The sequence below is a fragment of the Stegostoma tigrinum genome, chromosome 4 (genome assembly GCF_030684315.1).
Source record: "Stegostoma tigrinum isolate sSteTig4 chromosome 4, sSteTig4.hap1, whole genome shotgun sequence".
Taxonomy (NCBI): domain Eukaryota; kingdom Metazoa; phylum Chordata; class Chondrichthyes; order Orectolobiformes; family Stegostomatidae; genus Stegostoma; species Stegostoma tigrinum.
The window spans coordinates 62,096,853-62,109,056 of record NC_081357.1 but is presented as its reverse complement, the minus strand read 5'-3'; the positions used below and the strand labels follow the sequence as shown (position 1 = coordinate 62,109,056).

Sequence of the window (12,204 nt, the reverse complement as noted above, 5' to 3'; positions counted from 1 at the left end):
GAGGTCCAACTGGGGACCAGACTCATAATGTAGGCTGAACATAGGTAAACATCACAGGTATTAGTCCGAGTGTTAATACACAGACATTCAGTGAAGATATGCGTCAATACAGTTTCCCACAGCACCAAGAATCTATTTGCTGTATCAATTAATTATTTTCAGTTGAGCCATACCATTTATTTAAAGCTATTTATTTCAAGTCAATCCGGTATGAACTTTTGCTAAATTTGTGATGACCCTGTTGACTCCCAATCGAGAGACTTGAACACATAACCTCGAAAAGCTCTCTCTTGAAGATACCAAGAGAGGAGGTGCCAACATTCAATGAGATGGAAAAACGGGAACCTGTCTGGCCCCTCAGAGGCTCATGAAAGATGCCTCTATTTCTGTTGTCATTTCTTTCAACACCTTGGGATGTGCATCATTGAGTCTCAGAAATGAGCCATCTTTCAATTCAATTCAATGCTAATTGTTCAATGCTACTTTTTCTTTCTAGCACTAATTTATTTGAGTTCCTCATTCTCATAAGCCCCTTGGATCTCTATCATTCCTGGGAGATTTCATGGATCTTCCTCCGTGAAGACAGACAAAGTAATTATTTAGCTTCTTGACCATTTCTCTATTTTCCATTATAAATTCCCGTACATTTGCCTGTAATGGACCTTTACATACCTTTGCTGATATTTCCTTTTTACATACATATAGAAGTTTTTACAGTGCATTATATATACTTCTTGTTAGCTTGCTACTGAGATTTGCAATATTTTGTTCTCCTTTTCATTACTATCTCCAATGTTCGTATATCTTTCCTTGTGCAGCATGAATCACCGTGTGAGAATATGCGACTTACACACCACACAGAAACATCCAAAGTGATTGATTGTGGAAAGAAAGACCTAGAGCAAAAGCTGTCTGCAGCAGAGCTTGAGATTGTGCGTCTAAATGAGTGCCTCAGGAAAAATACACAAAAATATGTGGAAGAAATAAAGAAAATGGAGGAGAAGGTAAAACCCTATGACCACTGATGCTTTGCATAGACATACAAACATTTGATAAGATCATGGCTGATCTGATAGCAACCTCAAATCCACATTTACACCTGACCCTTACATCCTTTCACCCTCACGCTGACCAAGAATATATCTGCCTATAGTTTCTTTGAGCTGCATATTCTTGGGCCGACCAGAGAGCCAACTATACTAGACCTGGCATTGTGCAATGGGATCAGATTAATGAATGATCTCACAGGGAAGGCCCTCCTAGGTACAGCAACCATAATGTGATTGAATTTTACAATCAGTTTGAGAAAGAGGCAAGTGGGTATGGAACATTTTTATTTAAATTGGGCAATTAAGAAGGTGTTAAAGAAAAGTTGATGAAAATAACTTGACAGATTAAATTTAAAAATAAAGATGAAGTGGCAGACACTTGAGGGGATATTTCAGAATACACATATTGGATATATTCCAACGAATAAGAAAACTTCATAAGATCAGACCCACAAATCAATGGTTAACTAATGAAGTTACACCTTGCCAATCTGGAAATTGACCCATTTATGGCCTACTCTCTGCTTTCTGTCGGCTGGCCAATCTTCTGCCTACGCTATAATGCTACCTTATATACCATAAGCTTTTATTTTATACAATAACCTTTAATGTGGTGCTTTATCAAATGCAGAACATCCAGCAGCTCTCCTTTATCACAGCACATATCAATTCCTTAAAGAACTCTAATAGATTGATTAAGCTTGATTTTCCTTTCACAAAACCATGTTGACTCTGCCTGATTGCCTTTCCTCAGTGCCCTGCTATAACTTCTTTCATAACAGCTTTCAACAATTTTCCTCTGACAGACAGTAAGCTCACTAGCCAGGAATTTTCTACTCTGTCTCCCTCCCTTTATAAGTCGAGGAAATTACATTGCTATCTTCCAAACTAATGGGACCTTCCCTAAATCTAGTTTTGGGAAAATTAAAGCCAATGCATCAACTATCTCATTTGGCACTTGTTATAAGACCCTTGGATGAAGTATATCAGGACCCTGGCACCTGTCTGGCCATAGTTCCAATAATTTACTCACCACTACTTCTCTGGCGATAATGATTTTCCTGAGTTCTTCCTTCCTTTCCATTTCCTGATTTAAACCTCCTAGGATCTTACTTGTATCCTGTATAGTGAAGACTGATACAAAAGACCTTTTGTTCAATAAATTGCAAAATCTTTATTTTCATTATTAATTTTTTGGATTCATGGTTCAGTAAGACAGTATTAATTGTTTTAGCTCTTTTCTTCTTCTGTAAATATTTATAGAAACTTTTAGAATCTGTTTCTATATTTCTGGCTAACTTGCTCTCATAATTTAATTTTTCCCTCCTTAGTAATTTTTTAGTGACTTTTATAATATATTATGCCCAATCATCTGACCTGCGACTTTTCTTTGCACTATTACATGTTTCTTTTCTATTTAGGTTTGATACTATCTGCATCAGTTCTAGTTAACTGCAACTGATAGATCTGTCCCTTGGAATTTTTCTTCTTTTGTGGAATATATCTATCCTGTGCATTTTGGAGGATCAACTTAAATGTCTGCCACTGCTTTTCTATTGATTTATTCTTTCAACCTAATTTGCCAATTCCCTTTAACCAGCTTTTCTTTCATGCACTCATGATTGTCTTTATTCAAGTTTGAGAACATTATTGAAGTTAAAATATTGAAACCAAATCTACATAAGCTGTAACCCAAGTCTCAATAGTGCCGTAAGACTTTGTTAAGTCAGGGAACATTCTGTGAAACCAAATTTTGTTCAACAAGGAAACAAAAGCCCAAAATCTAGAGGTATTCAATAGGATTCCTAATGTTTTAAGAAATTTTAGGGATAACCAAAAATTCAAGCCATTTCACAGAAGATTGGGGAGAAAGGGCTTGTACCTAAATCCATGTCTACAAATGTGCTTTTCATTGGAGCTTCACTCATCTGGAGTGTGATTTTGACTTTACCTAAGAAGTTCAATGTTTTCAATTTCCTGGATTCATTGACCTCTACAGGCAAAAGAGCCGGGTGGAGAAAGCAGAGTGCATCATTGACTGGGAAAGTAAAGAGGAAGCAGGATTGTGTCAGCTTGAACTGAAGATTCAGATAACCATTGAGTGGAGTACAAGGAGAGTAGAGCAAAAGTGTGATTTGGCTCTGGCAACAAACAATGTCAGTGTGTAGAGTGAAGAGAAGGCCCTAGAGTGACCATGAATTTCTACAGAACAGCTCTTGATTTGTCATGATAATGTGATAAGAAGTGTAGCATAACATGAGTCGTCAATGCGGTTCCACCAAAGTTACAGAGGCAGCGTGAAAGCAGCACCAAAGAAATTCCTGCTAAGTCTCTCTATGTCATGCTGACATTTTAAATAATTTAGAATAATTTAGCAATTAACTGTTTATATAGAGAGAATGCCAATACGTGTTCACATTATTCTAAGGTTGCCCATCCCTAATTTCCCTACAGAAGATGGCTCATGAAAAGTGGCATAAGGTGAGTAATTCAGATTTTACAAGGCAAGGGTCATGTGTAGAGTTTGACACCATACTGGGCCAAACAACTCACTTGACTGGTACCATATCCATCACCTTCACTTCCTCTAAGTGGCCATCGTGTATATCATCTCTAAAAGATGCACTGCAGCGCTTACAATGGCTTGTTTGATAGCTTCTACCAAACTCACAACTTTATCACCTAAAAAGTGAAAGGCAGCAAATATATGGGAGCGCTGTTGTCTCCAAGTTCCCTCTGAGTCAAAAACTGTCTTAATTTAAAAATATATCCTCATTTCTTCACCATTGCTGAGTGAAACTTTTGGAATTCCCTCCCTAACAGCACCATGGCTGTACCTCCATTAACAAAGAGTAGTGCTTCAAGTAGGCAGTTCAACATCACTTCCTTGAGGGGAGGTTGGGGCAAGCAATAGAAGCTTGTAGGCCATACTTGCAACCTGTCAGTCATCTTTTATAAAGTGACACTTCTACAGGTATCCATTTTAAGGATCGTAAAAGAATTGATGTTATCACAAACTTTTTGTTGGTGTTTAAAAGCTTCACTGGAATTTGGAGTGTGATGAACATGCACGAAACTTTGCCATTCCCAACTTCATAGGAAAGAGAATAGGCAAAGGAATTCAGTCCCTTTGTTTGATACACTGCTGAATGGAGTAGATACTTGAAACCTTGTTACTGAAAACTGCACATTAAATACTCAAACTGTGACATTTCAGTCAGAACTACGTTGATCAAGGAAATGAGTACACATAAAAGTAGGCAAGTATATATGCAGAAGCACAAATAAATATTATAGACCAACAAGAATGGGATCACTACTCTTTCAAGTATCTAAGTGCTTTCAAAGTGCTTAGTGCTCTACTGTATTTCCATGAATTTCCAGGAAAGTTAAGTTGAAATGCAGTTGAAGAAACCAGTCAGTCCTTTACATTTTAGAAATATCCATAAGCCACATCTAAAGTGTGAAATGGTGACAATGATTAATATTCTGATTATTAATGCTCTTTTATTCACTTCCTGTCCTCTTCCTCAGCCAAGCAGATCGTCGATTAGTGCACTAGAGAACCATTATTATTAAAATATGCCATGTTGCTGAAAGATCTAGATTCTCATTAATAATTCTTTACTATGCTTCAGGTGAAAGCACGTGAGAAATATATCAACAGTCTGAAAAAGAAGCTGCAGAAGGAATCTGAGCAAAGCCAGGAACGACAACAGAGAATAGAAACTCTAGAAAAGTACCTTGCTGACCTACCCACCTTGGATGATTTTCAGAGCCAAAGTCAGCAGGTAAAAGACAAAAAGGGCCATCAGTTCTGGACTTACAGAGCTCTGACAAATATTGGATAAATGCGAAACAAAATGGACACTTATTTTTTGCATGTGATTTTGTGGACTTCTTTCCAGCAATCTTATGTTATTTTCAGTAGCTAAATACTGTGCAGGCTGGTTATCGCATGGTTATTCCACTGTTGATGCTCTGTCTCCAGCTGGGTGCTTGAAATCATTTGCATCATCACAGTTGCTTATTCTGTTGGGCAAAAAATTGCCACAAGTCAATGGGGATGTTGCAGAATGTTGAGCTAGTATATGCAGGATTTCTGGTGTTGTTTCTCCAAGGGCCTGAGGTGTCTGCTTGTACATTATCCATATATCCATTGCATACAGAAGGGTTACTAACCCCGGCTGTGACCGTGAAGTGATGCCAGATTTGAGATCTTTGTCATCAAATCCTTTGTTCCTCAGATGTTCAAATACTGCACTGGTGCACTGGGCGCCATATTAAGTTTTATCATCATCATGTGCCCTTGCTGAGGATCCCACCCACCTGTGGCAGAGTGTGGGGATTTAGGACTTGATTGTTTTGTCACTTCAGACCCAGAACTCTGGATTGAAACAAAGTCATCTTCAGTTCTGAGGGGCTGCCTAAGAAAAGAAGTGGGTAGGATGAGATTAGCTTTGCCTGTATGACCCTGGTACTAAAGTGTAAGAATTTATTTATAAGACTGTATTATCTCAGCAGTGCCAAGAATCCATGTATGTGTATGAATTCTAGAATCTCTTAAAGTTGGCTCAGTATCTTGAATGCTTCCATTGGATTAGAATTGATCGATGTTGTTCATGACTTGCTGTGAACCTTATTAGTCAGTGGGTAGTGTTGTGCAGTGGGAGCAGGCTGGTTTGGACCCTTTGCCCTCGAGATGTTTAGTCCAAAGTGCATTTTCTCATACGCATCCGTGAATGCGTCAGCGATGTTTTGGAACTTGGATTCTGAGTGTGCACACTGCTTACTGCAGCTCAATGAGGTTGGACTATCTGAAATTCCTGTAATTGCATACTGGGGGCATGTCAACAAAGCCACTTCCATCTAATCCTTTAGCCCGCCATCCTGTTCTGCCCAACCTCTGTCTGCCAAACAAAAATGCATAAGTAATTGAAAATTAACCAAAAATAGGTTGCATGCTTCCAATTCTGACAAATTTCCCTTACCCTTTGAAAATAACACTGATTTTTGCTAAAATATAAAACCAATTAAAGAAGTGCATAGCACAGGAATTCATCTTTCATTTAAATTATTTAAGATTTAGGATTAAGAGTAATTCAGCAGGAAAGAGCTGCTGTGATAATGAAACAAAATGATCTCCATAATTTTGCAGCTCTTATTATTCCATTATAACAGCACCAAGATCATTCACAATTATATTTTTCCTGTCCTCAGGGGAAATTGGTCTTCTGAAGCTAAAGCTAATGCAAAATATATTATGTACAAATTGAGCTACTGTGATGTGAAATTGGACCTTTATTACCCTGATTACATTTTTATTACATATATACTTCAACAAGCAAATCTTTAGGCACAAAAATGCTGAATTGTGACAAGTGCTGTATTTGTGGGTAGGTACAAATGGGCATTAAACACTCAAAGAAATAATAAACTGAGATTCAGCAGTGATGCATAATTCAAATTCACTATGTACTAGTCATTTATTTATGTCTTAGCATATGAGGCTAAAATAACTAAATGAGGCTTTCTGCATGGGTAGTCACCAAGTGCTTTTAGTTTTAGAAGCAAATTATTCAAAGGAAATGGTTGCAGAATGTTTTATTACTGTAGTTATAGACATGTACCCATTTACAGCTCAAAAGAGTGCATAATTATGCAAATTTAGCTATAAATACAAGCATGTCTGTATACTCCTTTGGCATTCCAATTAAGTTTTTTTTGCAAACAAGACTCCATCATAATTTAATTGAAGAATAGCTGAAAGTGAACTGATAGTAACTCATCTTTTTCAGGGCATTTTTATTGTCCAAAGACCCAGCTTATCTTTCAGGGAGCTATTGTAATTGATATCCTTTTCTGGCTTCCAAACAAATCAACGGTTTTCAAATTAATCTGAATTTTCTTTCAAAGTTTTTCATTTTAACTGCCCTTAAGCAATAGTGGAAGGAAATAAATTGCGTTAATTTAACTAGAGGAATTTAAAATTTGAGGTGCCCAATAACCCACAAGATAGAGACAGGGAAGATGTACAAACAGCTGCTAGGAGGCTGATCTTTGAGGTGAAATTTGGACCTGGCGTGTTTTCGTCTCTTACACAGAACACACATAGTTTGAGTTGAGGCAGAGAAAAATGAGGCATGTGGAGACAAAAAGATGAACTCTGACCATCTCTCGGCTTTGTTTGTTTGCGATTAGTCTGACAAATTGTCACCCAAAAACCACCACCGTGAAGAGAATCCTCCTTCACTAGTGAGTGAACCACATTGATTTTCTAGCTGTGCCCCTACTGATTTTGTTAAATGAAGACCAGATAATGGTCATTTTTTTTCCTTCATTCATCACAGGATGAGGACATCATGGCCTAGCAGCATTTATTGCAGAGGGCAGTTCAGAATCAGCCACATTGCAGTGGGTCTAGAGTCACATCTAGGCCAGACTGGGTAAGGATGGCAGTTTTCTTCCCTAAAGGAAATTAGTGAGCCAGACGGGTTTTTCCAACAATCAATGATGGATTCATGGTCATCATTAGATTCTTAATTCCAGATATTTTATTGAATTCAAACTCCACCATCTGCCATGGTGGGATTCGAACTGGGTCCCCAAAACATTATCTGCGTCTCTTCCTTAACAGTCGAGCAATAATACCATTAGGCCATCACCTCCCCTCTGTGTAATGGTAAGTTCTGGAATATGCTCGTTGCCCGAGATCATCACAAAACCAATCTGATTTGTGAGAACTCAATTCTCAAATATAGACCATTTGTCTTGTATTTCATATATTGTCCTAAACATGAATTAGTTTATGCGCCCACGGAAGTTAAAGTTTCGCTGAAACCAATATAATTTTATGTTCAATTAAATCAAAATCTCTTTCAGGTAATACATTGTAAAATAATACAAAATAGGATTTATTCATTAAAGTTATATTAGCACTTTATAGACTTGATACATTTTAGCAGGAAGGATGATGGTTAACGATATAAATTGAGGAATGCCATTTTTATGTAAGTGCAAGGATAAAGAGACCACAGTTCTTTGTGTACGTTTCTTTGAAGGTAGCAGGACAGGTTATCAATTTTGGAAGGTATGGCACAGATTTATATCTCACAGAATTCCTACAGCATGAAAGCAGGCCAATTGGCCCATCGAGTCCACACTGACCCTCTGAAGAACATCTCACCTCAACCCACCCCCTTATCCAATCCCTGTAACCCTGTATTTCCCATGGCTAACCCACCTAGCCTACACATCCCTGGACACTAGGGGAAATTTAGTATGGCCAATCCACCTTACCTGCGCATCTTTGTACAGTGGGAGGAAGCCAGAGCACCTGGAGGAAATCCACGCAGACACAGAGAGTGTGCGAAGTCCACACAGACAGTCGCCTGAGGGTGGAATCGGACCCAGGACCCTGGCGCTGTGAGAAAGCAGTGCTGATCACTGAGCCCTTGAATCACTGTGCTACCCTAGAATTTAATAGAATAGTCCCAAGGATAAGCTACGTAGACATCTCTGGAGAAGCTGTATTATTCATTTTTTTTCAGTAGTAAAGGCCAGGAGAAGTTTTTAAATCAAAAATGTTATAAATGGAGTTAATAAAGAGAAGCTATTTCATTTTTGTTGATGGGTGAATAGCCAAAGGGTACAGAATTGAAGTGATTGGCAAAAGATCCAGAAGAAATGTAGTTAACTCAGCCACATTAGGGGCATTTAAACAGTGCTTGGATAAACATATGGATGGTGACGGGATAGTGTAGGGGAAGGGGCTTAGATTAGTTCACAGGTCGGCGCAACATCGAGGGCCGAAGGGCCTGTTCTGCGCTGTATTGTTCTATGTTCTATGAGTGGCATGAGGAAAATCTTTTTTTAATGCAGTGGCAGTTTAGGATTTGCATTATGTTTGAAATGGTGGTCGAAATAGATTAAATGGTAGAGATCAAAAGGTGCTTGCATAAAAAACTTGAATACAAACAAAATGTTGGATAATGATGAAAGAACAGGGGAATGGGACATACTAGACTGTCCTTTGAAAAAAATCAACACAGACACAATGAATCAAATAGCTTTCTGGTTTGCTGTGTGTATCTATGATACTAAGATTTCATGTTGTCTTTAACACCAAAAGGTATTACAAGGTGGCTAATGGAAAGGATGAAAATATTAGATAGCAGGAAGAGTGGCCAAAGCCTTGGTCAAAAGGATCAGACATGAGGTGGAAAATTTATGGAATTAAGAGAGGGATTAGTTATTTACACGTTTCGGAAGCTGAAAACATGGCAGCCAATTATGTAGTAAAAGGAAGGAAAATGCAATTGAAGCAAAGTTAGAAGAAATCAACTGTTGGTAGTGAAGGGTTGACAGAGGATTTTGTGTCAAAGAGCTGTCAGTGGTTTTAAAAAAAAGAATAAACCACAAGGGAATTTTAACATGAGATCAAAGGAAAATGAAAGAGCCAATAAAAGGTCCTTGAGATCTGTGGAAGTAGCAGTTTAAAGGTAGAGAAGAGAACCCATTCATTTTAGCTATTTCAGCCACTATAGAAAGAACAGAATAAAAGGGAAGGAAAACTTGCATTTTACATAATGCTTTTCATGACTGCTGAACATCACTAAATGCTTTTACAGTCAATAGAATACTTTTGAAGTGTAATCTCTATTATAAACCAGGAAACCTGGTGGCTAATTTGTGCTCACTACAACAGCGCTGTGATAAGGACAGATAGATCTATTTTGTGATCTTGCTTTTAGGCAGAAGTATTAGCCAGGACCGTGGGGATAACTTCCCTGCTGTTCTTTGAAATAATGCCATGGGATCTTTTACTTTCACCCAAGCAACCAGAAGAGGCCTGGCTTTAACATCTCGTCCAAAAGATAGTGCCTCCAATTGTCCAATATTCCCTCACTATTACACTGGAGTGTCAACTGATTCTTTTTTCAACATAAACAGTCTTAATGGTTTGGGCATTGTAAGCATGATTATGAAAATGGTTGGTAGATAAGGACAAAGGCTGTAGAGAAAACAAGGATCCTGGTAGACACAGAGAATATTATTTCTGACCTAGACTAGCACCATTTTCATGCTGTAGGAGAGATTGGGGAAATGCAAACTACCTATGTAAGAGATGAGAATTTATTTTGGAGGCAATAATGTCATGTTCTATGTTGTTGTACATGTTAGATTCAGTAACTAAAGTTAAGTGGAGTGTTTTATATAGAGGCATCTAGATAATGTGAAAGAACCAGAGTCTGGTGCAGTCTGAACAGTGTGCTATTTTTTGGGAAAACAGCCTGCAGAATAAATATGATGGAGTTCATATTCCTTGAAGTGAGATTATTCTCGCAACAAAGGAACCTTTTGCTCTCACTAGTTGCGCAATTCAAGGAAGGAACAGCATTTAATTCAGTGAGTGCTTGGGATACCTAAACACTGTTACCTTCCTGCCTCCACTACAATTAAGTTTTGGGGAAGAGGGCCAATGATTGGCCTTCATGTCGGCTACCAGTGACCAATTAATGACTACTTAATGGCCTCATTCCACTTCTGTGGAGATTAACCCAAACTGGTGTCAGATGCTGCCCATGAATTACCCTACTGGGAACTCCTGAGTGAAGGCTATCTCCATTGACTTGACTGGGACGTTCTGATTACTATGACCTGCTTCCTGGCTTTATCTTTTGCAATAAACGGCAATGCAAGACAGAAGTAAAATGAGCCTGTTTTCTCTTGCTGACAGGAGAAAGCATGGTCAGACAAGGTAATTCATAGCAGGGATGCTGTGAGCATCCAGATAGGCTGAGGGTGAGTAAGTTCTACAAGTGAGTGAATAGCCTAGAGTGGCAGCCTGATCCAACCCATGAGCTGGGTGTATGTCCCTGAGTGCACAGTGCCTTTGCTGCAGCATTACAATGATAGTGCCAGTGCAGCATAAGGTGTAACATTAATTTGCAGTAGTGTCCTGTCAGTGGATTTGAGATTTGCCATGAGTGTACTAAGGCTGGCATGATAGATGCTTGTGTCTGTGGACATGAGGTGTGTGGACTGTAGCCAAGTTGTCGCTGCTGGTGTCTGACATTGAGGTCATTTGCAGCTAACAGCAAGCTGAATCCATCGTGTTCCTACTTTGGTTTCCATGTCAGGTTTTCCAGATGCCAGGCTTGTTTGGCGAGTTTGTTAAGATGGATGTCAGAACATTAATGAGGTGAGTTAAGCTGCCAACAAGGTGTTTAACAATCCGTAATGACTTGTCAATTGTCATCTTGCCACTATCTCACAAGAACCTCATCACACTACTCGTGTGAAACATAAAAAATCTTCGCATTGAGGTGGGCCTCACTGCATTTGTCGCATGATTCTAGTACACATCTCTCCAAAAAACACAGATTGCAGTCACTTATTAGACTCCAATCTCTGTATATTATGTTCGTAAGTCATCATTGCTCATTATCACATTGCGATTATTGTCATTGCAGCTTATTATACTTGAAGAGAAAAATGAAAAGTTTCAGGACACATTTAAAGATTTGGAAAAAAAGCTAGGGGAGAATCGAGTCCTTTGTAGAGAGAAGGAGGTGCTTCTGGAGAGTCAGAAGAAAAGGGAGAAGGCATTAGTTGCCACTGTACAAAGGTATGATTCATTAAGTTACTCATTTTACGTCTTCACATGGATTAGGGTGTCAAGAAATATCAGATGTTTATTTGAAGTGGATTAAAGTAGAGATGATTTGAAGCTATTTTGTAATCCTCTGCTGTTCTCATGCATTCCCTTTCAAAGTTCTTTATCTTCAGTTTTGCAGCTTAGATTTTTATGGTGTTTTTCAACAGCCGCTGTGATTTCCTGTACAGATTGTTGACGTCATTGTGAGTGGACCTTGAAATGGGTGGCCAACATGCCTCTCAAAGTTGATACAAAACTTTTAAAAATGTTCGGGTTAGATTCTCTGCCAGTTGCAGAACCCGCACAAAGCTGATACTGAACTTAGAGCAACAAAATTGGCAATTTGTAAAGGAAAGTCAGAAGAAAAGATAAAAATTTAGCTGCAAAACTGAAGATAAAGAACTTTGAAAGGGAGTGCACAAGAACAGCAGATGATGACAAAATAGCTTTGAATCAGCTCTACTTTAATCCACTTCAAATGATTTCCACTACTGA

The 12,204-nt window shown here is 38.5% G+C and overlaps 1 protein-coding gene across 2 annotated transcripts in view; it reads left to right on the top strand.

Moving 5' to 3' along the window:
- cep85l (centrosomal protein 85, like) overlaps positions 1-12,204 on the top strand; it is a 284,881-nt gene that overhangs the window by 255,599 nt on the left and 17,078 nt on the right. For both annotated transcript variants that reach the window (XM_048531736.2, XM_059645374.1), the window contains exons 6-8: positions 819-1,004; positions 4,688-4,840; positions 11,525-11,679. In XM_048531736.2, coding sequence (XP_048387693.1) covers positions 819-1,004; positions 4,688-4,840; positions 11,525-11,679 — 494 coding nt within the window. The remainder of the gene's footprint in view (positions 1-818; positions 1,005-4,687; positions 4,841-11,524; positions 11,680-12,204) is intronic.